Genomic DNA, 27998 nt, shown 5'->3' with positions numbered 1-27998 from the left:
CGTGCCCTGTCAGGATGTGCCATCCCGGGATGCCTGTCTGGCTCCCCAGCCAGGCTCTGCCCCCAGTGGCAGGCGATTTCAGCTCAACCAAGTGGGAATATTCAAGCACAGAATTCATGGAAAAGAGGTTTTAAAAAAAAAAAAGGGGGGAAACGCCATGAAAACACCGGAACGGACCCTTTAGGCTACGGAGAGCTGACATGAGGCGGCAGGAGAAGCTGGCAGGAGGTGGGTGGTTTTGGTTACATGAGATGCTACAGGTGTCTCTGAACCCCTTCTGCAGCAGCTCAGCACAACCAGACCGCGCAGGCAGCGTCCACAGGCACGGCAGGGCAGGGCATGGCACAGCGTGGCACGGCACGGCATGGTCCCACCCGCAGTGCCACCCTCAGTGTCGCTTCAGTCCACCGTTGGTGTGCTGAGGGGGGAACTTGGGAAGGCACGGCTCGTCCGGGAGGGGGTCGTGGGAAAAAACAGAGTCCTCTCCCGAGGAGCAGGTGGAGCTGCGGGTGTCCGGGAAGCCGGGGGAATACTGATCCAGCGGCATGGAGAGGTCCAGGTACTCCTGGGGGGGACAAACCCCGACCACGGGCTCAGGAGGGGACTGGGCAGCCCCCAGGGAGCCCCCAGGGAGCACCTGCCCCACATGGGGTGGGTGCTGGTGGGAGCCCGTGGGTGCCACCTCTCCTACCTGGTTGGAGGTCATGGCCACGATCCTGTCCAGGTCTTCTACCAGCTGCTTGAAGGTGGGTCTCTGGGAAGGCACAGCGTGCCAGCAATCCCTCATCATCATGTACCTGTGAGGGTGAGAGCTGAGCATGGGGCCAGCAGATGGGGACCCCAGCCATGGGAGAGGAACACCCAGGAACAGACCCCTGCACCCAGGCTGGGACCCATGGCCAGGGAGGATGCTATCCCAGGATTTAGGGTAATCTCCTGTGGGGGAGGAAGGGAATCCCCCCAGCCACCCTCGCAACCAAGGGGCTGTCTGGGGAGGAGGATGGACATGGCCTGGGCTGGTCCCTGTACTGGGATTCCCTCCTGCCATGGGACAATGGAGGGAGATGCTGATTATTGCAAACAGATCAGGCTGATGGTTTTGCAGGGCTGGGAATTGCTGGGATTGTAGATCCAAACATCTGGCTGTCCCCCTCCATGCCCCAGCCTGTGCCCTGGGTCAGGCAGTGGCAGCCAGACTTCCAACCCTGCCTCACCAGTCCCAGCTGGGCAGGGAGTGTTGGGGTGCCAGTGTCCTCCCTCTTGCCCATCCCAGTGCTGCACTCACAGCTCGTTGGTGCAGTTGCTGGGCTTGTCCATCCTGTGACCTTCCTTCAGCAGCTTGAAAAGCTCCTCGACGGGCACACCGGGGTAGGGAGACCCGCCCAGCGTGAAGATCTCCCACAGCAGCACCCCGAAGGACCACCTGGGAACACAGGGTGGACACTGGGGCACCAGCTCCGGGGGGGCTGACACCCCACAGGGCCCCAGTCTGGGTACACTTAGAGGCCGGTTTGCTGGGAGGGACAAGCACCCACAGTTTCAATTCGCTCTGCAGGACAGACAAGTGCCAGCACCAGATACAGTCTGGATTCGAAATATTTGGTCGGCTGACGCTAATCATAATTTCATTAAACTAAGATGAACCCCATCCGTGCACTTCCCCAGCGGGCACTACTCACACATCGCTCTGGTGGGTGTAGATTCGGTCAAAGAGGGCTTCAGGGGCCATCCACTTCACCGGCAGGCGACCCTGGGACACAAAACCCCCCATTGGCTCCGTGCCACCCAAGCGTGGGGGGGTCTGGGGCAGGGGGCAGCCCTGCACGCCCATCGCATTCCCAGCACTGTTTGGGGCACCCCTGGCACCCCCACCCCAGCAGGACCCCCCTGGCCCAGCCCTCACATTTGTCGTCTTCTTGTAGTAATCGATGTGGTGGATGTCGCGGGCCAGCCCGAAGTCCGCGATCTTCATCACGTTGTCCTCCGTCACCAGCACGTTCCGGGCCGCCAGGTCCCTGTGGATGCACTGAGCGAGCGCGGGGCCGTCAGCGGGTCCCCGACACCCCCGGGTGGTTCCCCAGGATGGACCGGGCAGGGAGGGGAGTGTGCATCCCTCCAGGCCCAGCTGCCAGGCTCCCCATCCCGCCACAGCCCCCCGGGAGCTTCTCACCTTCTTGGAGGCCAGGTACTCCATGCCCCGGGCCACCTGGTAGGCGCAGGAGACCAGGTCCTTGAAGGAGAGCTGCTCCTCGGGGACACGGGTGGGGTTGTAGCAGTACTCCATGCCCGGGGGCCGCCGGGCTTGCAGGTACTCCCGCAGGTTGCCCTTGCTGGCGTACTCCACAATCACATAGAGGGGTCCTGAGGGGATGGAGGGATGAGAGGCTGGAACACGGAGTGGGGGCTCATGACCCCACAGGTGCCAGGCCAGCCCCTCTCAGCGGATGGATGTGGCTGGAGGGGTGGCAGAGGGGACACCCCCATCCCGCTTGCACACCCTCACCGTCCTGCGTGCAGGCTCCCAGCAGGTTGATGATGTTCTTGTGCTTGCCAATCATTTTCATCATCTCCATCTCAGAGATGAGGTCAGACAAGTCCTTCTCTGTGGCGTCGGCTAAAGTGGATAGAGCAGTGGTCAGGGGGGACCAGGCAGGGTACCCCTCAGTTGCACACCCCCAGCACCAGCCAGGGCTCCAGCACCGTGCCAGAACCCCCACTTACACTTGAGCATCTTCACCGCCACCTTGGTCACCCGGTTGGGCTTGTCCTTGTCGAGGCCAATGGCTTCTGCCAGCACCACCTGCCCAAAGCACCCTTCTCCCAGGGGCTTGCCCAGGATCAGCCTGCCGGGAGGAGACCCCAGTGCAGGGGGAGAGGGTCAGTCACCAGCATCGGCACCACCACCCTCACCCAGCTCCCACCCGGGGCAGGGCTGCCCCTCACCTGTCCCGGGGCAGCTCCCAGCGCGGGTCCTCGGGGAGCTCGTACTCGGAGACGCCGGCCAGCATGGGGGTGCCGCTGGAGGAGAGCCGGGAGGGCCGCACCAGCATCACGCCCGAGTTCATGGAGGAGCTGGAGTCGGCCGACACCTGCAGTGGGACCGTGGGTTACCTTCACGCAGCGCCCGCGGCCGCAGCCGGCTGCCCCCGCCGGGGAGGAGATGCCTTTGCACCCGCCCCTGCCCCCAGCCCCCTGCCCATGGCAAGAGGTCATCTGTTCTGCTCCCACCTGGGACCTGGACTATGTATTTTTTAATTAATCTGCATCACGGTGTACCCAAAATGCACAGCCCGGGAGCTCCCCTGGCTCCTCAGTGTGTTTAATGACCCCGCTCTGCTCAAACCTTGAACTGTTGTAAATTCTCCTGGTTCTCCTCACGAGCCCTGCTGAGGGGGGAGGCGAAGGGGATGTGTGGCCTCCCCACTCGCTGTGTTGCCATTGGAGGCACAGCCTGGGCAGTGCCCATCCCATGCCATGGATGGGCACAGGGCTGGAGAGGGCTGCACGTGCAGCAAGGTGAGATGGTCCCAGTCTCCCCGTCCCTCCTCCCCCAGATCCCCCGGGAAGGGCTGGGCTCCAGGAGGGGCAGTAGGTACAAACAAACCCCCTCTCTACTTTCTGTTACCTGTCTGCGCAGGGGGATGCTCTTGGCCAGCTTGTGCACGGCCAGCTGGCTGTTGAAGTCCGTCTTCTTGGTGGTGCTCTTCAACTTGTAGATGATGATGGTCACCACCATGCAGGAGATGAGGAAGGCCCCGATGCAGTAGATGATGATCTCCAGGTAGAAGGGGGATGTCATCATGGCTGGGGTGTCTTCAATAGCTGGTTCAGCATGAACAGGGTGTTCATTAAGCACCCACCAGCCCCCAGGGCCCAGGAGCAGCACTGGGGGAGCCCCTGGCTCCTCCCCACGCTTGGTGGGGACCTCGGTGCAGCAGGGACTGCGGGCTGCCCACCCACCCTGGCAGGGAAGGCACTGTTGCACCCCCCAGCTCCTCATCCCCAAGGCCAAGCAATGCCTCCACTGCATCCACAGGCACCAGGGGTGGGATGGGGCCAACTGAGACAGGCATGAAGTCACCCCATAGGGATGTGGCACTACGGGCACCTGCATGGACAGGTCCCTGTCACTGCTGCTACACTTTGCCCACGCTCAGAGCTGCAGGTCCCTTGGGGTCTGGGCTTTCCCTGCACACAGTCAGATGAAGGGGAGTGTCTGGCAGTGCCCGGGGCTGCAGGAGTCCAGGCGTTACCAGTAAGTACTGGGGAGAGCTCAGGGCAGAGCAGCCCGTGGCACCTCCAGTGGCAGTGACCTGCTGTGGGACCGTGGGATGGCGGGGAGGAGGGACCTGCAGACCCTGCCTTGGTGGCTGAGGTGGTGTCGGAGCCGTGAGCAGCTCAGAGCTTGCAGCCACGTGCCAGGGTTCGTGGTGAATCCAGCAGGGCGGGGGCTGCCACTGCACCCCCTGCAGCACCCCCAGCCTGACCCCCCCAAAGAGCAGAGCCTCAGAGAGAGGTGTAAGAGGGAGCTGAAGATTCCTGCCCCACCTCTGGGCACACCCGGCTGACAAAGCAGTGGCTGATAACGGGGAAAGTTTTTGGCTGGCAAGCAGTGACCAGGCAGCACCACAAAAACTTTCCCGCTGCTGTTATCCGGCTTTGGTCCATGCATTGATGCAGAGGAGCAGCATCAATGGGGATGGGGCAGCCGTCCCCACGGCGCAAGCACACACAGCCCCGCACGGCCCCACACCACAGGGCAAGGCCAGGCCCCCGCAGGCAGTGCTGCCAGTCCCCCAAACCCTGCTCAGTGCCCCCTGTGCGGGCAGGGCTGGCCTGGCCCCGGGGATGCGGGACCGTCCTGCCCCAGCGGAGCAGCCCCTGGTTAAAGTTCCCCAGGTATGCATTGCCTGGGCCAGGGAGAGAGCAGGGGGCAGACAACTGGGGTGGAGGTGGGCAGAGAGTGGGGGGGACACTGCCCCGTCCCGCTTCAGCTGCAGAGCAGCCCTGCAGCATCTGTGCTGACCCACTCTGGGGGGCGGGGGCCGGGAAGTGCTCTCTCCCGGACCGCAATGCATACGTTGGAAAGGAGGGAGGAAAGGGAGAGGAAGAGGAGTATATACCTTCGAGAACTGTCAACCATGCAGAGTGATGGGAGATCCCAATAGAATTACCCGCCAAACATGTATACTCCCCAGCATCCTCAAATGAGACATTCCTTAAGTGAAGGACTTCCATTTCTTTGTCTGTCGTGTTAACACCAGCCGTCTGGAGGGAAAAATGGAAGCAAAAAACGGAGAAGCAAACCACATGAGATCTTCTGGGAAGGAGGCCAGAGAGGAGGGAGAGCCCAGTCTCATTTGCCAGACCCCCGGGGAGCAGACAGAGACCACTGCAGACCTGCTAGAGAGACCCTCGGGATGACCACTCATCCCGGTGGACCTACGGAGATGCTGGTTAAAACCCTTCACCAAACTGAGTGTCCTGCCCATCCGAACATGCTGGCGATGGGCTGCATGGAGAAATCAGCCCAGGCAGAGCCGGTCGGCTGGCTCGGTGACACGGGGACGAGGACGAGGATGGGGATGGGAGGACAGAGGCAGGAGGATGGAGATGGGAGGGCAGAGATGGAAGGATGGAGGCAGTAAGGCGGAGATGGTAGGATGGAGACAGGAGGATGGAAATGGGAGGATGGAGACAGGAGAGCAGCACAGATGGGGGCACAGCACTGTGTGATCCCCAGCCAGGCAGACGGGGTGCCCTGGCTGGTGCCTGACCCCACCAGGCACCTGAGAGCACCAGTGTGTGCACAATAGGGTGGGAAGCACACAGGAGACACACCAGGACACAGGAGACACACCAGGACACAGCAGAGACACCAGGACACACACACAGAGCACAAAGCCCAGCCGGCCCCGCTGGGTATTTTTCCATGGTTGTTGCACCAGAAACACAGCAGAAACCAGAGAGCCCAGGGTTTTGTTTTCCACCGCCGGGGAGCGACGGTCCAAGGAAACACCCCGCCGGGCGTCCTTCCGATTACCTGTGGCCAGGGGCCTGGTGACAGTGAGCCACGCAGACTGGTTGGCCTCGCCAATATAATTGGAAACCTTACAAACATACTCCCCGCTCTCCGCCTCTGTCACATTATACAGGGTCAGCACCTCCGCATCAGAGCTATTAATCCCCGAGTGCTGGAACAGACCAACAACATGGAGTCACATGGATGTGCTCAGGAATGGCAGCACCGACAGCATCAATCAGCACAGGGGCTGCTCCCCCCGGTACCCACGGCCAGCTGGGAGGGATGGGGCTGCACACAGGGAGCCACAGGAGGAACAGGGGACACAGACGGGCATGGGGGTGTAACCCTGCTCCCCCCTGCTCCACAGGGGTCAAAGGCACAGCTGTGGATGGCTGCATGGAATCACAGAACGGTTTGGGTTGGAAGGGATCTTAAGAGGCCACCCAGTCTGACCCCCTGCCACAGCAGGGACATCAGTCAGACCAGCAGCCAGTTTGCCTGCTGAGCTGGGGGCAGAGGGAGCTGCTCTCACTGGGACGATCCAGGGCTCAGCTCCCAGCTCCAGCGCTGTGCTCTCTCCCCAGGGCAGCCCTCCCTGCCCTTCACCCTGTGATGCTCTGGTGCACCCCGGCAGGCTGGTGACAGCTCTGGGGCTCCAGCTGCCCCAAGGCCAGTGGTCCTTAGCCCCAGGGGGCTCTTCTGGCCCATCCACGTGGCTGCCACTGCCCCGCTCCTGCCCCGGGGACGGGCGAGCCGGGGGCTGCAGCCAGGGCTGCCCAGCGTGTGGCTTTACCTTCAGGATCTGCACGTAGGGCAGGTTGTCGGGGCCAATCTTGCTGCCGTTCACCTCGATGTGCTTCAGCCACTGGATGTGTGGCTGGGGGTCACTGTAGACCTTGCAGACAAACTCCACGTTGCTGCCGAGGGCCACGGTCTTGTTGGCAGGCAGCCCTGCCTGCAGGATGGGCCGATGCGGGGAGCGCTCTGCGGGACCGGGGACACGGGGCACCTTACAGCGGGGTCTGGAGTGCCCACTGCCCACCCACGGGTGCACCCCGCAGCCCCCCACGCCCAGGACGTGGGTACTGGCACACCTAGCACAGCCATGGCATCCCCTCCCTGAGAGCAGCCAGGGACAGGGACAGGTGAAACCCCTGCACGGGGACAGGGACATCGGCACCTATTGGGGGGGTCAGAGGTCAAACAAACCTAGGGAGGGCCCCGGCCGTTAACAAAGCGGCTGCCACTGTGGTGAGTCAGCATTAACAAACCCCTTTGTTCACCTCGCTGACTGTTCCCTTCAGTTTGCTCAGTGTAATCAAATTAAATCACATTTTTAATGGTTCATTTACTGGCATTTAGAGCAGCTCCACATGTGGAACTGCTCAGACCAGCCTTCCCAGCTGGGAATTATGGCTAATAAGGCGATTAAAAAAGTTTCTGTCTGGTCTATGAAATTATTTTCACCACAATTAAAAATCCCCAGAACAGGATGAGGTGAACCCTCTGCCTGGATGGCTCGTGGACCTGCTGTGCCACAGAGGTGGACACAGGGGTAGGACGGCAGAGGGATGGCAGGTGAGTCCCTTCCCTGTGAGCACTCCCATCCCTGCCTCTGCAGGGTGCAGCACCCGTTCCTGCTCGGGAAGGTTTGGGGGGATGGGGACGCGGGTGAGCCCCCCAGCCCCGCGCTCCTCACCCACGACATCCAGCTGGTAGGTGTGGTTGATGCTCCCGTACTTGTTCTCCACGATGCAGGTGTAGTTGCCCTTATCAGATGGCACCACCGAGTCCATGATGATGCTCCACGTCGCCTGGCGGACCTGGGGGCACGGGGAGGACAGAGCCAGTTACGTGCAGGGCACACGAGCCCCTGGTCCCGCTCACGTCAGAGCTGGCTCAGCCCCGGCCCCCGGCGCGGGCGGGACATAAATCTCCCTTTGAGGTCACCTTTCCCCTTCCCCACAGAAGGGCTGTAATTGCTCCCAGCTGTCCTGGGACAGCCTGGCCACGGAGCCAACTGCTCCGGGAAGCAGATGTTGGGAGGGGAGCGCGATGGGTCCGCCCAGTGTGCGGGGACACCCCTCTGCAGCGGCCCCCGTGTGAGCAGGGAACAGACCGGCTTTGTTCCTCCGGGAAGAGCTGCTTCCCTGGCTGGCCCTGGGGCTCGGACCCGCACTGCTCCCCACAGCCAGTGGGCACCACGCTGGTCAGTGGGCGGGTGCAGCCTGCACGTCCTCCGTGAGTGCTGCTGACCCAGTGCGTCTCCTCTGGGATGGTCCCAGCAGCTCAGCTGGGCTGAGAACCTCCCAGGCACCCTGGCCACGGGGCACCAGAGGCTCTCCAACAGCCAGCCCTGTCGCTGCCAGCTTCGGCTCTGGCTCCTCTTGGCAAAAGCTCCCTGAGCCCTGCTCCGTGGGGCTGCATTCCTCCCTCCCAGCTGGAAACTGGCAGTTTGCACAGTCCTGCATTTCAGCCCCATTAGCTATCCGGGGCACGGGCTGCCATGGGCCAGGAGCTGCCACGCTGCCAGCAGCCTCTCTCCTCCCCACCCATGAGCCTCCATCCCATGGGGAGCCTGCATCCCTCCCCAGGACACACTGCATGGAGCTGGGAGCCGTGACATGGCTGCGTTCCTGCTGCTGTCCCTGGCACCTGGCACGGCCACGGCTGCTTGTGCAACTCAGTGGCACATCGTGGACACACAACCCCAGGCTGGCTCAGGGGTCTCAGCCAAGGAGACACCCCCCAAGGGGTGCAAGCCTCAGGGAGGCTGCAGTCCTCCTCCTGAAAATTAAGAGAGATGGAAAAAGAGGATTCTGGTGTCTTGTAGGGTCATCCACAGGTCCCTGGGCTACAGCTGCTGCAAGGGTCACCCCCTCCCTTGGGGAGGAGAGAAACTTGGGGGTCCCAGCATGCTGGTCACCCCCCCAGGGCTCTTCTGCACCCCACTGCAGGACCAGAGCCATGGGAAGGGGAGAGCCAAGCCCCCCTCCCACCTGGGTGGCACCTGCAGCCTGGGCCCACTGTGGGTGCTGGGGAAGCAGCACTGAGCCCCCTCCCCAGCTCAGGGAGCCAATGTGACCCCTGAATGTGGGCTGGGGCACCCCTGGGCTGCTGGTGCAGCTCCTGCCAACCACTGCTGGGCACGGAGGGGCTCCTCCACCCCGGGGCCCCCGGGGACGCCCAGACCCCTCTCCTTGGCGGGGGGATTAGGTGGAGGCGGCCGAGCCGGGCTGGTTCCCTCAGCACGAGCCTCCTCCCCCATGAGCTCCCTCCCCCAGGGCTGAGCTGGTGCAAACATGACCCAGAAGCAGGTCACTGCCGTAGGGCCACTCCGAAACAGGAATGTCAGAGGGGCCCATCTGCCCCCGCCAGGGTGGCGCAGGCAGGGGCTCGGTGCCTCTTAAGCTGCAGAGACCCTTCCCAGTCCTCCCCCTCCCTGCAAGCCCCCCAGCCCTCGAGGTGCAGAGGCTGTTCCCCCCCATCCCATTCCCCCCCGGTACCTTGTACCCCCCGATGCGGTGGTCAGGTTTGAACTCTTTGCCGTTCTTCAGCCAGCGCAACGTGGGGTTGGGTGTCCCGCTCGAGGGACACTTGAATTTCACCGTTTTGGCGGCAGGGACAGCGTGGAGCTTCTTCTCCATCTTCTCAGGGTAGGTCCAGTATGGAGCAATGGCCTCTGTGGAGCAGAGTGGGGGCTCAGTACGGCCAAACCCACCAGCCTCCAGCCCCGGGTGTAACCCCAAGGATGCCCAGGGCAGGGCTGAGGCAGGAATCCAGAGAGATGCCAGCAGTCAAGCCTGGGTCCGGTAGGGAGGGGAGCTCCGGGACATTGGGCATTATCCATGAGTCACAGCAGCCCTTTCCTTGCAGGGTGCGTGCTCAGCTCACGTGGCTGCAGCAGCAGTGGCCCCAATGAAGCCGTGCTGGTCTGTCCCCTTGCTCTGCCCTGGCTGGTTCACCCAGTGCACCCAGACCTGCACCCTGCACTGCACCCTCACCACTGCCGGCCAGGCTCGCTCAGGCAGCCCCTGCCCATCCTCACCTGCCTGTCTCCACCCCCGGGCAATGCTCACGTGTGCCCAGCCTCCCCTCGCCCTGGCACAGGGCAAACCCCGCGCGCACGTACGGTTTGGCTTGGTGTTATCTGCCTCCTTCTCCTCCGACGAGGAATCATCTTCGTCATCATCATCCTCCGCAGAGGGCAGCGCGTCTGCAAGAGAAGAGATGGCCCCGCTGAACATCTGTGCACCTTTGTGAGCGGGGCTGGTGGGGACCAGAGCATGGTGGGTGGGTAGCAGGGAGCTGTGCCCAGTGGGGTGGCCAAGGCAGGGAGTTGCTGATGCCCAGTGGGGGCACGGGGATCCTGGGGAAACGCTCTGCACACCCCCAGCACAGCCAGGGCCAACAGTGCCACCACCCCAGTGCCCACAGCCATGGGCACAGTGAAGCAATTTGCTGATAGAAGTGATTTCGGAGCTCCTCACCCCGTGTCCACCAACCCCCCTGGGGTGGCAGCTGAGACCCCACAGGCACAGAAATGCCCCAGCCTCGGCGAACACCTCCCCAGCTCCAGCGTTCCTCCCTCTCCAGCCTCACACTCCATCAGCACCAACACAGGCTGTGGCTCCACCCAGCGCGTGCCCCTCCTGGGGTGGCCCCGCAGCCCCCCAGTCCCGTGCAGACAAACACACAACGACCTCCGGCCGCTTCTCCCCGCACTGCAGTGTCCAAGCAGCCACGGCACCGCGCTGGAAACTCCTCCAGGCACCCCCGAGTCACAGGTCGGCCCCAAACTCACTGCGTGTGGCCGGTGGGGCGTGCAGGCCGTGCAGAGGCAGCCTGCTCCTCGCTCCACAGCCCGGCCCCCGCGGCTGCCCCTTCCCTGCGCAGCCAGGGCTGCTACAAACCTGAGACGTTCACGGAGAAGTAGGTGGTCTCACTCCCTGAGGGGCTGTTGGTCATGCAGGCATAGAGCCCCGAGTCCTCGGGCACCGCATCCCTGACCTCTACCTCCTCCCCGGTAATGCGCGTCCGGTTGTTCTCGGCCAGCTGGACGCCGTCGCGCACCCAGTTGATGCTCTGGACGTCATCCCGCAGCCGGCAGCGCAGCTGGAGGAGGTCACCGGGGTGGGCCGAGTAGGACTCCACTTCGATTTTTGCTTTGGGCAGAGCTGGAGGAGTCAGGGGAGAGAAGAAGAGAAAAAAAAAAAGAAGGAGAAAAGGAACAGAGACCAAAGGAAACCATGCTGCTGCTGCTGCTGCTGCAGCTGGGTTAATGAGGCAACATGCGCTGCTGGGATGTTCCTGCCGTGGCACTGGGGACCCCAGTACCCAGGGGACAGAGCCGGCGGCAGCAGCAGAGCAGAGGGGAGGCAGAGGCAGAGGCTGCAAGCACCCCAAGCAGCACCAAGTGCTTCACCCCGCAGCAGCACCCACTTGGTGCCTGGGGAGTTCCAAAGCCCTCACCCCACTCGGATCCTACGGAGTGTGACAGGGCAGGGCCCTAACAATGGGGGAGAAACAGGCAACTTGAGACAACTTAGGCAGTGCCGGCTGCTTGGGCAGGATCCAGCCTCTCCCAGGAGCATCCCACATCCCTGGTTGGCTCTGCCACCTTGCAGGGGTCCCGGGATCCCAACCACAAGCGGGCAGCCAGCAAAGCAGGCCAGGGTCCCCATGGCACCAGGACCCTCACCCCAGTTAGAGAGCGGCGGGGCAGGGCTGGAAGGGCAGGGACTGGGGGCTGCGGCAGGACAGCAAGGCAGGGAGTGAGGGGGGAAAGGTCAGCCCAGGGGAGCTCTGGCCAGACAGGTGCCGGCCACGGCGTTCCCATCCACAGCATTCCTGGGCAGGGGAGCTGCAGCTGCTCCCCGAGGCGACACTTGTGTGAGCAGTACAAAGATCCTTTCTCTCCGTTCCACTGCGATCTCATCTCTCCTGGCCCTGGTCTGTCCTGGCCTTGATGTGTCCTGGCCCTGGTCAGTCCTCGAGCGCTGACCCTCAGTGTGCGAGCGGCTCTCCTGGTCCCAGGTTTGGGGCAGACGCTGGGTTTCAAACAACCTCTTCAAATTCCATGGCCCAAGGAAGGGCTCAGGCTGCTGCAGCTCTGCTGGGGCTCCCTACGATGACGTGGGTGATGCAGTGTGAGCATCACCCCAGACCAAGCCCGACGGGCTGGTGGGCACAGCTCCGGAGCCCGACTCCTCCGCTCTGTCTCCTCTCCGGTAACGTGTGTCCGGTTGTTCTCGGCCAGCTGGATGCCATCAGGAAGCTGCAGGAGCAGCACAAAGGGGCACACGGTACTGCTGTGGATGCTGCTCTCAGGGGCCAGAGACAGGGCCAGAAAATCCCAACAAACGCGGCAGAAACAGCCGGGAAGTGTTCAAGCTCCAGCTGATCCATGGCCTGAGGTCTGAGCCCCCCAGGACTGCTGGGTGCCCAACGAGCCAGACAAGCACAGCCTCTGCTCCCTCCTTTGCATATGTGCCTTAAACAGCCATGCAGCAGCTTTCTCTGGGCTGCCAGCTGCAGAGTGGCACAGGGTCTCTACTGGCACAAAATCCCCTGGAGCAGAGCTGAGGTGTGCGGGTGATGTGGGGCCGGGACCAGCAGCTCCTTCCTGCTCCTCCCTGCACCCACCAACCACTCTGTACAGCCAAAAATGAAACCTTGGTTCTCCAGACTCCAATTCGCTGCACCATGACCTGCATTTTGCTTTCTGGCCACTTCTCTTTGCCTTGGACTGATGAGAAGCTTCATGGAGAAAACATCCCTGAGTGGCTCCAGAGTTTCTCCTCTTTCTTTTGCTCAGCACTTGAAGGAAAACAGTGGAATGGGGAAGAACTCCCTTTCCTCAGCTGCTGGAATACCAAAGCCAGGGCTCCAGATTCATCCATGAGAGGATACAAAGCATTTAAATGTGGAAGGGGAAGACCAAGAGGAGACCCTTCCCTGGTGGGGGAAGGGCCTTGCTTTGCAATGCTGTTTTTCCCTGATTTTCTCCCACAGGAGAGGCACTTTTCGCAGCTCTGATTTGTGTTTCAAGTGATTAGTCACAGGCATCTCCCAAGGCTCACAAAGCAGCAGTGACATCCCGTCCTGTCCGTCTGAACACCCCGGGACTGGGTAACGGTGCGTCCTCCTGCCTGTCCCAACTCCCTCCTCACACAGAGCAAGGTCAGTGGGTGATAAACAGCCACAAAAACACAAACCACCACGAATCTGGTGCTGCAGCCATATCTGCCCTTATCTTGCTCCCAGCTCTGCCCCATACACCCAAGCACCGACAAACTTCTTCCCTATGGAACAGAAAAACCCTGCAGGGAAACCAGGGAGGTTGCTCCTGCCAGCCCCAAGCTCTGCCAGCACCCCTCAGCTGGACCTGTGGAGGTGGCTTGGAGGTGGAAAAGGTCTTTGGAGGGGGAGAGATTTTGGGGTATCTCAGCCCAATGCCAGGGCTCGGGGAGGCAGCGTCTCAGGCTCAGGCGGGTCCCTTCCCACAGGCACGGCATCACACAGGTCCCCTGGCACCCCCTGCAAGTGCCACTGCTCCTTCAGACCACTGGGCTGAGGAGCTCAGGCGGGGGCTGCCGGCATGTGGCCAGATCCCCTTCCAAAGCCCCCGTTCCCTCCCCCAGCCCCACCAAGCCAGGGGCTGGTTTGCATCACCAGCACGACTGGGAGGTGATGGACGGAGAGAGAAGGCAGAGGGCACGGCAGGCCCCTGCCCCTCGGTCACCCACGGCACATCTCTGGCATTCGGGATGAGGCGGAAAACGCAGCATGGTGGGAACGGCCTGGGAACGAATTCACAGGCTAATGAGCATGTCCAGGTTCACTCAGCCTCCTGGCGGGAGCAGGGCTTGGACGGTGCTGCGGCCCTGGCAGGCAGACAGCACTGTGGCCACGGGACGGCACGGATGGCACCGGGCAGCCTGGATGGCAGCAGGGACACCGGGGACACGGGAGCACCGGCGGCGTGAGCTGTGGTACCGGTGTGGCCTCCACTCCAGCTCCCGAGGGTGAGCCCGTTTGATCGCTGGACTCCATCGGCCCAAAGCGTCCCTGTCTCACGTTCTGCTTCTCTGTAACCTAAACCACAGCACCAGGTGCAGCCCCTGGCACAGCCCCACGGCAGAGCCCACCCTGGCCGGCTGCTCCCCCCAGGCACCAGCCAGTCCTGCATGGGTGCTTCTCCAAAGGTTAATCAGCCAGACAAATGCTTGGCTCTCCTCCCCAGGGCTCGGGAAGGCTCCGGGTGCTGCCGGCACCGCACAAAGGTCAGTGGGTGGGAGTCCCCACCCCAGCCAGGAGCTGTGGGGGTGCTCACGGCCCCATTGAGCAAAGAGGGCAACAGTGAGGAGAGCAAATGAACAGCAGTGTCTCAGTCCCACAGGCAGAGCTCTGTCCCACCCTGCTACGGCAGGGACAGGAGGCCCCAAGGTGCCCAGCAAGGTGAGGGGCAGCTCTGGCTGGCAGTGCCTCCACGAGCCCCCCAGCTGCCACGGCCGGGGCGGTCGCTGCGGGTTTATTACTTTATTCCACCTTTGAAATGGAATCGAGAGCGGAGCCGAGCCCGGCGAGCGTCGGCCAGATGGAGAGTGTCACCGAGTGCATATAACTGTCACCGGCTCCCCAGGGCTGGCCCCCGATGGGGACGGCGGGGATGGGGACGGTGGGGACGGGGACGGCGGGGAGAGGAACCACAGAGATTCACCGACACCCCCCCTCCACTCTCCGTGCTGCCCGTGCACCCCCCGAGCAGCGGGAGCCACAGGCTGTGCGGCCACGGCGATGGTGACGATGGCAATAAAGGGGCCAACAAAGCGGCGCGGGGACAATGCGGGCGGGGGGTGCGGGGCCGCGGGCGCCGGTTGCCCTGGAGACCCCAGCGGGGCTTTCCGAAGGTATTTCCTGAAGAAAAAGCACACACATGCCCGGCAGCCCCGCTAATCCCAACAGGAAGCGCTTACCGGGACTTGGGGATTGGCTTCTTTTTGATTTAAAAAGCTCCTCGCCCTGCCGTGTCCCTCCCAGCCCGGGCTGTGCCGGGGGCATGTCCCGAGGGGCAACATCCCAGCACTCCAGCTGCTCCCAGGGCCATGCATATCCCTGGATCTCCTGCTCCGGGGAAAGGCTGCAGCAGGGAGATGCCAACAGATGAGCATCAGGAGCTCAAGCCACTCGTGGTTCTTCTTGGGGTGCTCAGGGCATCCCTTGGCTCCTCCTGTCCAAGCCAGCCCAGAAGGCCATGGGCTTCTCTGCACCCTCCAGTCCCTGGCTGCTTCCTCCACAGGGAGAGGGGGATTTATGTCCTGCTCCAGGCCCCCCTGCTCTCCCAGCCTGCACGGCAAATGAAGCAGCACTTAATTAACAGGCGTGTTGGGAGTTCGCAAAGCTGTCAGGATAAACCCACCCCTTTCCCCCCAGGACCCCCTGACCATGCTCAGAGCTCTGCAGCAGCTCAGAGCCCTGGGAGCAGCAGCTTGGGGCACCGACACCCCCCCATCAGCTCTCCCCAGGCACAGGACGGATGAGGGTCGCAAGTGAACATCCCAATCCACACAGATTTTGGCTGGCTTTGTCTGGGCCCTGGCTCACCACCAGACCTGAGTCTCTGTTCCTCTCCCTGCATCCCTCCTGCACAGCCCTGGACAGTCACACACGGGGGGCTCAACAGCCCCCAGACTCATGGGGATCCCCCTGAGCCCCCCAGTGTGGCTCCGCTCCCCCTGGGGCAGCTCCACAGCCCAGGCTCTGGCACAGTGTAGCTGCTTTTCCCAAAGACTCATATTTCCTTTTTTCCTCCTCAATTAAGGGCTGGAGTGACACCATCCGAGTGGAAAGGCAGGAGGAGGGAACAATGTCGCCCGGCAGGCTGGGAGGGGACGGCAGCAGCCCCATGCCCTGGAGGACACAGCGATGCCCGGGGAGCTGGGATGGGGTGGCTGCAGCAACAGGGGTCTGGGGGGGCTGCTGGGGGCTGCTGGGCCCCCCGAGCTCTGGGAACAGTCCTGGGCTGCTGCCATCAACAGCAGAAGTGCAGGAGGCTGCAGGCTTGGCAGGGAATCCTCAGGCTGCTTGTGGGGCTCCAGCAAGGAGTCAGCTGCTCCAAGGGATCCCCAGGATCCAAACTGGATCCCCTGGGGCTCCCCAGGGCACAGGGTGGGAGAAACAGAGAGCTGCAAAAACAGGGAGGGGATGGGACAGCAGAGAAATGGGGAGGGGGTCAGAGCCAAGGGCCAGCAGTGCTCCCGGGGAGCAGCAGGGACGAGCCAAGGACCCTCGAGGTGCTGCCTGCTGGGGTCCCCCAAGCTGCCCGGGCTGAGCACGCTGCTCACCCTAACTTCTGGCTCCTGCAGAGCCCAGAGAGAGACCCCCTGGACGAGCCAGGGACAACAAAGCCCCGGGATGCAGGGCCCCCGGCGGCCCCGCAGATGGGCAGGGGGAGGTTAAGCCTGTGGCCAGCTGGGCGGACGGCGGCCCCGGGAAATGGGGCAGCCCCCCGGCCCCCGGGGAGGGGGCTGCAGCCAAACCCCTGTGCTTTGGAGTGCAAATGCACTCCCTGGGAAAGTATCTGCTGCACCGGGGGGGGGGGGGGGGGGGGGGGGGGGGGGGGGGGGGGGGGGGGGGTGCCTTCGGGACTCAGTGTCCCCCAGAACCAGCTGCCCAGGGCAGGACCTCCCTGCTCCCCACAAAAATCTGCTCGGCCGCTCAGCACCCCCAGCAGGGCTGAGGCAGACCCGAGCGAAGAGATGCCTGAGCAGCAGCCAGGACAATGGCAGACAAGGAGAGAGGGGAAAAAAACCCTCAGCAATTTTCTGCAGGTTTCTATTTAACCTGGAGACAAAGAGCAGCTTTGTGCGAGGGAGGGACGGAGGCTGCGCACGGAAATTTCTTGGCTTTTCCCCTTAACCAGGGGTTTTTCACCACCTCCAAATTTAGGTAACTATAAAATGCAGTAAGTGCCCATTAATATTTTATTTGCTCCAGATTTTTTGGTACTGGGAGCGAGCCCACGACAAGCAGAGCTCCCAAATCCCCTCCCATGCCACGAGGAGCGGGGGGAGCCAGGGCTGAAACCCCCCTCTGCGCGAGGCCAGGGCCGCTGGCCGGGCGCGGGGGATTACTCCTCCCCGAGAAGGGAGCTTAGCTGCCTCAGAACTGGGAGTAAACTGAAACCCTATAAACATGCAGAACAAAGTCCGGGAAAGCTGCTGCCTCTGCCACAGAGGGGACCGAGCGTGGTCGCCGCTGCCCCCGAGGCGATGGGGGGATACTGGGGAGCCACAGGGATGTAGGGGAAGGACAGAGAGCTCGGCCCCCGGGACACAACACCCCTCAGCACGGGAGCTGAGCCCCATCCACATCCCATGGAACCCCAAAACCCACGGGGCCGAGTCAGAGCCTGCTCCTGCGAGGTGCTGGTGGCTCGGCCCCGGCTGCAGGTCCTGGCCCAGCACCGGCTCTTCCCATCCCACATGTCCTGCTGGGAACATTTTGTTCCCACCAGCCAGCCCCAGAGCCAAGGGACGGACTCTGCCCCAGCCGGGCTCCTGCTGTGGCACTAATTGGGCCGCCCTGGTGAGAACCATGTCGGGAAACGTTTCCAGAGGTTATTGTTAGCCCTGGCATGAGGCTGGCGAGGAACCAGCTCCCTCCTCTCCAACCTCTCCTCCTCCACTGTCACTGCCTGACGCTGCTACCAAACCCTCCAGGGGCTGCAGGGCTCCTCAGGCACCCCAAAACCCACCTCTGCTCAATCAGCCCTGGGCCTGAACTCCCCAACACCTTTCCCAGCACCACAGCTGGGGTTGGGGCTGCCAGTGCTGCTCTACCAGCAGCACAGAGCCATCCTTACCCCAAACACCACCAGGAAACCTCTTCCAGGAAGAGCAATCTCCTGAGAAAAACATGTTTACCACTGTCAACCGCATTGTTTACAGACGTGGGGAGGAGGCACGCCAGTGGAAAAATCTCAGCAATGGTCCATGTGAGCAAAGCTTTGCCCAAGGCTCCTCTCTGGAGCTGCAGCTCCCCAGGACCACTCGCGCTGTCTCCCGTGGTGTCACCTCACAGGGTACTCCCCGCTCCGACTAGAGGCACCAACCCCAGCCCCATGGCATCACCCAGTCATCCCTCACCGAGGCTGGTGCAGCTGCAGCACGGACCACTCGCCAGTGCCAGCTCCCACCCCGAGCCCTGAGAGGACCCTGGGGCACCACGAGCCACTGTGCCCATGCTGGCTGCACCAGCAATCTGCCTCTCAGGGTTCTGGTGGGAGAAAGGAGGAAGGGGGAGCGAGTCTTAAAAAGCAAAGCAGTGCCCACAGACCAGACATTCTTGGGTAATTAGAACCAAAAGGCAGCAAGTCGAAGTCCCGCGCGGCGCAGCCGGGTCTGGTTATTCTCTGCCTCACCAAGGGGAAGGCCAAGGCTCTGACACACCAGAGCAGGGCTCTCTGCCGGGGCCCACTCTCCCCAGGGCCAGGCAACCCCCTTGGCCCATCCACTGTGCCTCGAGGTGCCCCCGTGCTCTGGAGCTGTGCCAGGCACTGCTGTGCTGTGACATGGAGTGGCCCTGGGCAGGGACACAACCCCCAGGGCTCTGTATCCTTCTCCAAATCAACAGGTCAGGGTTTGCCACAATTCTTCTCCAGCTTTAAAATGTCCCCAGGCACTGCTGGAGCCGCACACCCGCTTCTGTGCCCGCACAAACTGCCCTGAGGACAAGTGCCATGTCCCCACGGGCACCAGCTCCCAGGCAGCCGGGTGGCACTGCAAATGGCACTGGGGACATGCTGGTGCCCCCACGGCTGGACCACGTGCCAGCCTCTGCCTCTGCTGCAGGGAGACGGGCTCCTGTCCCATGAAGGACGAGGGAGCGGGGGCTCCGTCGCGGCCGCGGCGCATCGGTGTGTCCCTGTGTCCCTCTTACCTTGGTCGGGCAGGCTGGGGGCCGGCCGGGCAGCGGAGAGCGCGGCTGCGACCAGCACAGCCCAAAGGATGAGGCACCGCCAGGTAAACATCCCACTGCTGCAGCTACTGCTCGGCGACTGCGCTCCACGACTCCCACTCCATGGGGACCCCGGGCTGGCCCCGGGCGGGCGCGAGGCGGGTCTCCACCGGGCTGTCAGCCCCTCCGAGCTGTGAGGGAGGAAAGCAGAGTCAGGGCAGGGCGAGGGGCTCCCCCACATCCCACCACATCCAGGCACGGCTGCGCGGTGGGACGCACTCGCCACCACAGGTGACACTCCTCCAGCATCCAGCCAGACAGCGGGATGTCCCTGGATCGTGGGATGTCCCTGGACTGTGGTGGCAGGTCCCCACAGACCCCTCAGCAGCCTGACATGACCCAGCACTGACTGGAAGGGTTATGTTTCCCTGCGTAAAAGCGTTGATGTGTCGAGAGCAGAAAGCGCTGGCGAGGCAGAATCGCACGCAGCAGAATTTCCCAGAATGGAGGGAGGAACATTAATGCCGGTTAAAGAAAGGGAGATTCCTCCTCTCCTCTTCCTGCACTTCATCAGCTGTTGATCCACAGCTTTGCTGTGGGAAATCCCATATCCAGACCAAAATCTGACGTTGTCCCTGTCACTGTGCACCCCAGCAAAGCAGATCCCGCTGCAAACCCAAACCTCCTCCATTCCCTATAGGATCTATAGGGCACACAGCAGCCACCCCCACGGAAAGGCCTTTCTGGAGCTGGAGGGTCAGCCAGCTGCGGCCAATCTCTTTCCACCAACAGCTGTTTTTGGAGTGACTGTTTGGGGAGAAATCCCCCTTCTTCCACGGCCAATTCTGCAACTCACTCTCATCCCTGCCAGCTCTCATGCTGGGCTCTCCAGCCCACCCATTCCCTCGGGTCCCCATGCCCTTCCCAGGGGATGCTCCATGCAGGGCAGCTTCAGAGGCGAGTGCTGGCACAGGGAGACTCAGCAGAGCCTGATCCCGGTTCAGGGTGCCGCAGGGATGTGCCCTCCAGGGCCCTCATCCCTCCTTCCCACTGACCATCCCTCCTTCCCACCATGCCAGGATCACAGAGCTCTGCCAAGACACGTTCCAGGGGGATGCTGGAGCCAGAGTCCGACCGCCCCCGGCCAACTGTTCCCAGCCGAGTGGATGGGAACAAGCCCCTGTGCTCCACCCCCGCGCCACATCTGCACCTCGGCAGCAGCCTGGGACGAGGTCCCGACACCCGCTGATGGTCCCGCCGGGCTCTGCCGAAGCGCTCGCGGCGAGACCCTGCCCAGCCCGTTGCACAACCCGCGCGGCCCCGGCCAGGGCGCTGCTGGCGGCGGGAGCCACGGGGGAAGCGCAAGGATCAGGGTGTGGACAGGACGACACCATCCCCAAAGCCCCCCCCCAGGCCCCTCCTGGGGTGCAGCTGTGCCCCCGGGCCCCGCAGCCCGTGTCAAGCACCCCAAGCTCACCCGGTTCCCCTCCCGAGGGCTGCACGCTGTGCCGTTCCCGTTCCCAACCTGCCGCGTGAACGGGCGCTTCCCTTTGCCATACGGCGTCAGGCTGAAGTGCACGCTGTTAAAACCAGTGAGTAATAATCATAGTGAGTAATAAACCGCTACTCATCCTCCCCACGCACTCAGCCCGTGGAGCTCTGGCCGCCGCCTCTCTCGCTCCAGCGTGAGAGCGAGACCCTGTGCCCGGAGCGCCAGCTTTTCCCAACGGATGGGCTGAGCAGCCACCAGCCCCAAAGGGCTCAGATCCCCCAAACAGCCTCCACACCCCAAGGAAGCCCAGCCAGGGTGCAGGCCTGGGGGCTCTGGCTGCCTCCTCCCTGCCCAACTGCTCTGCCTGCAGCCAGCAGAGGAGTATTTGGGAGCCAAACTATTGTACACAAGGAGTCAGACAGCAAAAAGGGCACCTAGCAAACACTGGTGTTATCTCCAACACCAGTGCTCCCAGGTGCCGGGCAGTGCTTGGAAACAGTTATTGAATGTTCAGGATTTATCAGGGTTTGGAAAGGGGGAGGTGGAATTCTTTGAGGGAGGGGAAAAAAAAAAAGTCCTTGGTATTTCTGGAAATTATTTTGTGTCTCTCAGTGGCTTTGTTTATCGACAGCACATGCTCCCCGGAACATGCCCTAATGCGGAGTGTCTGCGTGGGCCTCCCGAGCCGGCCCTGTGCCGAGGGGAGGATGGAGGGAGGGAGGGATGGAGGGATGGAGGGGAGCCCAGTGCCTCCAGTTCCTGAAAAATGAGTCAGTGCTGGCTCGTGCACAGCAGAGCCCTTCTCCGATACACCTCAGAGCGGGCGCCTTCCAGCTGATTCAGGGCCTTGACAGCAGCATATTTCCATGGCGTAGGGATCGCTCGGCAGCGCAGAGCTGTCTGTGGCTAGAGGGTCACTGGGAGGGAGGGAGGGAAGGAAGGAGGGAAGGACAGAGGGAAGTGTGCCAGGACTCAGCGGGAGCACACTGACGATGGTTGGCTTCCCTGGGCAGCAAGGGAGGGGGCAGCAGCCACGGCTTTGCTGGAAGGCAGCAGGACCAGGACACATCCTGACCACGGGGAGCAACCCCAGCTTCCCGCCTGCTCTCCCCAGACAGGCTCAGCAGCACCTGAGGGAATCCCAGTGCTCAGAGATGCTGAAGGGGCAGCACAGACCCTTTCCTCCTTCCCAAGGGAGAAGGGGAGACTGGGAAGCCCCAAGACACCTGCCCTTGTGGCTCCTTGGTGCCCACTCGGGAAGGAGGTGAGGAAGTGGGGAGAGTACTCCTACCTGTGCAAACATGGTTCTTCTCTGTGTTTATACAGCTTTTATATAAATCCCAACAGGAAACCATTTGCTCTGGAGGATGGCAGCTCGGGCAGGGTGGGTCTCTGGCTCCTGCCGGGCACCATCCCCGCTCCCCGTGGCCCCAGCACGCTGCAATTTACTGCTCCGGGGTGGATTCAAACAACTAAAAATGGAAGCAGTAAGAGAGGAGCCAGGGCTAAATGCCTCTCAGAGACTTGCCTCCAAGACTGCAATTACTAGCGGCCATTACACCCACGGAGCTATTTCAGAGTGGTGACAGACACCCCTGTGCCCACCCGTGCACCCCCTGGGGGCACAAGCTCCCCCGTGCACCAGGGAAGATGCTCTCACACTGCCTTTCCACGCCGGTATGTCCACTAGGAGCCTCGTTTAACCTGTCCCCCTGCCGTCCTCAGGGACCCCAAGGGCTGCACTCTCACCCCTCGTGTCTCCCACGGCCCTGAGTCACAGGGCTGAGCTGTCCCAGGGACACGGCGCAGACGGGACCTTCCCACTTGGACAGCGGCTGCACCCCATGGTTCTTAGCTGAGTGGTTCTGAGCAGGGAAGCCCCTTCCCGTCCCGTGGCTCATCCCTGGAATGCATCTGAGGTGCCAAACGCAGAAGCCAGTGCTGGAGCAGGCTGCCCAGCTGGGGCACATGGGGCTCAGAGCCCCGTGATGCTGTGACATCCACAGAGGAGCCCCAGTCTGATCCCTGTGTGCCCACAGTGCTGGATGTGAGGGGGGGTGGCTGCTGCCATGGGCTGGGTGAGGCTGGAGGGGCTCTGGCCCCTCGGCCTCTGCCTCCCCGTTGGAGCAGAGCTGGCCTGTGGCATCCACCACATCAGTGTACGGGGTGCCTCAGTGCCAGCAGCCAGTGGGTAATGCAGAGCAGGCAGGAAAAACACAGGGAGAGGCCAAATCCAGCAGGGAGAAGAGTCTGAGCTCAGCTCCCGGGTCTGCACAGCGTCAGGAGCCTGCGCTGGGGGGCTGCGCCCAGCCAGGGTCACCCGTCCCTCGAGGGGGGACGTGGTGACCCCCAGCAGACCACCCTGCTGGGCAGAGATGCCCTCCAGCTCCAAAACACAGAAAGGAGACTCGTTTTCCTCTGAGGCTCAACACAAGCAGCCCTCCAGGCGCCCTTGGGGAGGAAGGACATGCCAAAGGCACAATCCGTGGGCGACAGGAGCGAAGCCTTTCCCTTGCCCAGTGCTCCGTGCCCCAGCCTGCAGCTCAGGTCAGGAACCAAGTATTTGCTGAAATAAAAAGCAAACACAACTGCAAATGGAACTGTAGGGAAAAACTATAATGCTTAAAGCAGACACACGCTTGGAAAAATAAATATCCAACTGTGCAGCATACAGAGCACATTAACCCTTCCCAGCTGGCCACCAGGACTTAGGGCTACCGGGGGCATCTCTGGCGCTGAGCTGTGGGCATCTGGTGGTGGGAGACCCTGGCACACAGGGCGGGAAGAACAGGGAAAGGCCCAGCGTCACCCACAGATCTCCATCAAACCAGCTCAGTTCTAGAAGCATCCTCACACTCAGGTGTGAAAATCGAGGGCTCGATTTTCAGATCTACAGAGCAACCATTGGTATCCCGAAGTCTCCACTGGGCTGGTCCCCCCGACTGCACTGGAAGTGGACTGGTCAAGGATGGTGACACTGGGACACGACCACAGCCTGCCATCCCCTGGAAGGGGCAGAGGCCCGTTGTCCAGCCTGAGAGGGAGCTGGCTGGGGCTTTCACGACATTCTGCTCCTCCAGAGAAAGGGGAGCTGGGAGGGGAAGGACACACATTTGCCTTCGTGCCCAGAAGCAGCAGGTCACAAAGGGGCAGAAAGTCAGATTGCCGGGATGGGATGAGCTTCCAGCAGCCAGGGCCTGGGGGGCTAGAGCACCGGGAGGCACCAGCTGGGGATGGAGGCAATACAGCTCCCGGTTCAGGTTACGGGTTTAGGTGGTAAATAAAGAGGGAGCTCCAGTTCACACCTGAAAGGGACCCGGGCCCCCTCCCACACGGCCCGGGCAGCAGCTCGCGCGTGGAAAAGCCCAGACGATGCTCCCGCCGGCTGCCCTGGCCCGGCACCGCTCCTGCCTGCACCCCGCCGGAGCGGGGGCGATTTATTTTAATCCTCTCGGAGCAACACAAGGAAAAGGCAGCAGTGCATGCCAGCCAGCACAGGGATTAAGGGAGGAAGTGCTCCTGAGAGGGGAAGATGGCTGCTAGCCAGAGCAGGGGGCTGCGGGGCCCACGCTCCTGCGGCGTCCCTGGGCTGCGCGGGGGGGCTGCCCCTGCGCCCCGCTCCTCTGTGCTGGCATCCAGCTGGTCGGCACCCGGAGAGCTCCAGCCGGAGCAAACCACCGCCTCCGCCTGCGCGCAATCCCAGTTTCCCTCCGGCCGGGACCTGGCAGGGGCTCCGAGCCCGTCCGTTCACCCCCGCCAGCCGTTGGGTTCGCCGCGCTGGTCGCGTTTAAACATCGCCGGGAAGGGACCTGCCCCGGCCAGCCGTGACCCGGGACACGGGGCAGCGACTCAGCGAATCCGGGCGGAGAAGGAGCAGCGAGGTGGCCGCGGAGCTCCTCGGCGTCACCTGAACACGACACGCTCCGCTGCGTCCCCGCACGAGGCCAGCGGCCACCTCCGCGGCTCCTGGCCCCAGAACCCACAAACACCACAACCAAAAACCCTCTGCAAGCAAATCCTCCCGGTGCCGAGGGCCACCGCACCGGCCCAGCGGTCACCCGCCATCGCAGGTGTCGCCGCCGCCTCCCCGCACTCCCGGCGCCTTCGCCGCGGGCGGACGAGCGGCTCCTGGAGCCCGGCACAGCGCTGGGATGCGGCGGCTCCCGGAGCCCCACCAGCCTGGACACACAAAGGGAAACCCCAGCTCCGGGACGGCGTTATTCCAGCGCCTCCATCCCCGGTGACGGCTGAACGCCCCGGGATTCCAAATCCGAAACACAACTAAACCCAGCTCCTTCTCCATCTTTTTCTGGAAGCCGCGAGGCTCCCGCTCAGGAACTTTTCGTGAATACGGGACCAAGCAACGACTCGGAAACCGGCCTCTGACCCTCGCCGGGCTCCCCCGGCGCCGGGAGGGGTCTCAGGGCCGGGGCTGTGCGGGGGGGTCCAGCCTCGGCTCGGCCGCTGGACGAGGTCGGACCGCAGCCTTCCCAAACTGCCGCCCGCCGAGCGGCTGCACCCCGGGGTCGGCACACTGGGGCCCCCGACCCCCGCCCCGCCCCGCTGTCCGCAAACCCCAGGTCCCCCAAACCGGAGCCGCCCCGGCACGGGGGACAGGGCGAATCTGGGGGGGTTCGGCCGCGACGGAGCCCCGTCCCCCGATCGCGCCCCCCGCGCCCGCCCCGCGGAGCACAAAGCGACGCCCCGCGGTCCCGGTCCCGGTCCCGGTGCCGCCCCCCCGGCGGCCGTTACTCACCGGAGCCCCGCGGGCGGCGGCGGCGGCGCGGTGCCGCCGCTCCCGGGAACAATGGAGGGGAGCCCCGGCCGGGGCGAGAGGCGCAGCCCCGCCGCCGCCGCGCTCACAGCGGCCGCCCCATGGCGGCCCCGGCCCGGCCCGGCCGGCGGAGGCGGCGGGAGGCGCTCCCGGAGCCGCTCCCGGACGCGCTCCCGAAGGCGCGGCCGCCCCGACGCTGCCGCTGCCCGCCCGCCGCGTCCCGCCGAGCGCCCGCCGCCGAACTGAGCCGCTCCCGCACCGCCCCGCCGACAGCCCGGGCTCCTCCTCCGCCTTCCTCCGCCCTCCTCCTCCTCCTCCTCCTCAGCGGCCTGATGGGGCTTGTAGTCGCCGGCTGCGCGCCCCCTCACCCGGGAGCCCCCGGCAGCCTCCCGGCAGTGGGGTCCTGGGCAACCCCACGGAGTTTTGGGGGCGGCGGTGACCCCGAAGCCAGCGCGGGCTGCGTTCGCCGTGCCGCAGGGATGCGGGCCGGGATGCTCCCCTCGCCTCTGCGCCCTCGCCCAGTTGCTCTTGCCAGCACAGGGGAACCCTCAGGCTCCACGGGTACAGGCCAGGGTGAAAGGATCGCCTGACCCCCCCTGTTTTCCCTGTGCAGCACCCAATCTGGAGGCAGCGGGATGCAGGCAGGGGCATACAGGCAGCAGGGTGGGCAGAGCCCTGGGCAGCCTGGAGCCCCCTCTGAGAGCAAGGGCCAGGGCACCCACTGGCTGTGAGCAGAGGTTTAAAGGGTCACTAGCCCCAAATCCCTCCCAGAAGCTAACACCAGTACAGTCCCTGCCTCTCCCAGCTATTTTCACTGAGGTTTGGAGCAGGAACATGGCAGCTGTAACGTAGAGCACCCCAAAACTCTCTACATGCACCTCCTGCTCAGTCTGAGCTGGGATCATGCTCAGCCCCCCAGACCAAAGGGCAAGGTAGGATATTGCCACATCAGCGAGCCCAGCCTGACTTCTGTACTCCCCAGTATGGGAACCCAGTCCACAGAGCCCATGTGGGCATTCAAACTCCCCCAAAGCTAGGCTAGCTCGGGGTAACACGGGTAGGGCAGGGCATTCAGCCTCTGTGCAGGAAGCACTATGGGAGAAGCCCTGAATCCAAGTCAGGGCATCCCAGGATGAAGACATTTCCAGGCAGCAATGAAAGATCTGCCGAGGCAATGTGTGAGTGATTAAGCTATAAGAGGGAAGAGGACAGGCTGAATTAGCCCTGTCAGTCACTGGTGCTAGATTTGAACCAAATGCTGGGCATCCATCCCCAGGAGCAGCCTCCTCCTGCTTCAGGCAACCGTTCAGCTCCCCATGCCAAGACCCACAGAATATTTCCTTTTCAGAGCGAGAGATTTGTGGACAGGGAGAATGGGGAAAGGTAGCATACCTGCTGAGATGCTCTTCTCCAAGCAAGCTGAAGATGGGGAGCATTTCAACAGTGGCAGAGCCAACCCCAGCCCCAAACAAGCACAACTCGCCCCATGCACATTTAGGTGCAGTTGCCCAACAGCCCGGAGCTTTGCACTGAAGGTGCCAAGGCTGCTGGGGAACCCACACATGCTGGGCCAGGCTCTCCATGACTCCCACTGTGCTTCTGTCCCAGACTTTTCCATGCTGGCCCCAAAACAGACCTTGCAGGGCCACACCACAACCCCTTGTGATGGACAGGCTCACACCTCTGCAGCTGCTGGTCCCTGGGGATGGTTTTCAGTGTGACTGCATCAACTGGACACAAGTTCTTGGGCCTTTATCAATAAAGGTGCTTGGCAATGGCAGGAAATGGGAGCCTCTGCATCACATCGGGGCTCAGCGCAGGAGTGACCACAAGCTGTCACCATCTGGTGGCATAAATGGAGCATGAGCAGGTCCTCCAGGATGGACAGGAAGGGGAATGCTCCCCTGGAGCTGCTGGGAGTCTGCAAGGGGCATAACTGGAACTAACGAGCAACAGAGCCCCCAGAGCAAGCAGGACCTCACTGCTGGCACTTGCAGGAATGAGCAGGGGCTGGGGCAATTCTTTGGCATCACAAGGCCATGCTGGCCCCGAGCCCTTCTCTGGGACCAGGGGAGGAGGGGTGCTGGGCTCTTTCACACACAGGTTTGTATTGGTGATGCAATTTTGAGGCTTGCGAGGTCGGGCCTTGGAGGGTTTTGTCTTGGCTGAGAAGGAACAAAGGGATTTAGGGAGCAGCTTACCCGGGATGTGGCTCCCAGAGCCCACAGCTTGCACAGCCTCCTGCAAAGCCCCCCTTCCTCCCGCAGCACAGGGCTGAGCACGGGCAGGGGCTGTACCTGCTGGCACACACCCACCCCCTGCCCTCCCACAGGGACACACACACACATGTGCACACACGGATCCCCTCCAGCTCCACGTGTGCCTGTCTGCACACTCAGCGCTGCCAGACTGCCCGCCCCCGCGCGCCAGCACAGGGCTGTGGGGTGTCCTTCATCCTCCTCTTCCTCATCCACCGCCTCCGCACGCCGGCTCCCAGCTGTGGCATCGGAAGCAGCAAAACCCATCGCGGGCAAAGCTGACCCATCCCCGCAGCCGGGAGAGCAGCCTGTCCTCCCGGGATGGTTCCCCCACGTCTCCAGAGTGGCTCCAGTGGGAACCGGAGTGTGAAGAGGGGGCACAGAAAGGGCTGAGCCGGCGGAGGAGAGGCCCCGCACAATAGAGCAGCTCCCCCCTGACCTTGCCTTCCCCGTGAAAGATCTGCTGCTTTCCCCTCCTCCCCACTACAA

General features: G+C 62.9%; 1 protein-coding gene across 6 annotated transcripts; it reads right to left on the bottom strand.

Annotated features, from left to right (window-relative positions):
- Positions 1 to 6: 6 nt before the first annotated feature.
- Positions 7 to 19120, bottom strand: FGFR1 (fibroblast growth factor receptor 1). 6 transcript variants are annotated; one of them, XM_017831919.1, is made up of 17 exons: positions 18968 to 19120; positions 10939 to 11202; positions 10158 to 10241; positions 9532 to 9707; positions 7725 to 7848; positions 6819 to 7009; positions 5124 to 5268; positions 3626 to 3822; positions 2944 to 3089; positions 2722 to 2843; positions 2498 to 2614; positions 2171 to 2361; positions 1904 to 2026; positions 1680 to 1750; positions 1286 to 1423; positions 692 to 797; positions 7 to 565 (listed from the first exon to the last, which is right to left on the bottom strand). In XM_017831919.1, exons 1-17 carry the CDS (start codon positions 19056 to 19058, stop codon positions 389 to 391), a joined length of 2463 nt encoding a protein of 820 aa, XP_017687408.1. In that variant the 5' UTR covers positions 19059 to 19120; the 3' UTR covers positions 7 to 388. The 6 variants fall into 6 exon arrangements, with proteins under 6 accessions (XP_017687408.1, XP_017687409.1, XP_017687406.1 ...); XM_017831920.1 differs by having other exon boundaries at positions 2504 to 2614; positions 18968 to 19119; XM_017831917.1 differs by having other exon boundaries at positions 3620 to 3822; positions 18968 to 19116.
- Positions 19121 to 27998: the final 8878 nt, after the last annotated feature.

The sequence above is a fragment of the Lepidothrix coronata genome, unplaced genomic scaffold (assembly GCF_001604755.1).
Source record: "Lepidothrix coronata isolate B3197 unplaced genomic scaffold, Lepidothrix_coronata-1.0 Scaffold197, whole genome shotgun sequence".
NCBI lineage: Eukaryota > Metazoa > Chordata > Aves > Passeriformes > Pipridae > Lepidothrix > Lepidothrix coronata.
Note: the sequence above shows the minus strand (reverse complement) of the source record. Positions and strands in the feature narration are given on the sequence as shown.

Coding starts and splice junctions, on each gene's coding strand:
- FGFR1 (XM_017831917.1), bottom strand. CDS start 19,058: ATGTTTACCTGGCGGTGCCTCATCCTTTGGGCTGTGCTGGTCGCAGCC. Junction 7,010..7,724: donor CTACCAGCTGGATGTCGTGG/GTGAGGAGCGCG, acceptor CCGGTCCCGCAG/AGCGCTCCCCGCATCGGCCC. Junction 2,362..2,497: donor CTGCACGCAGGACGGTGAGG/GTGTGCAAGCGG, acceptor CCATCCCCTCAG/GACCCCTCTATGTGATTGTG.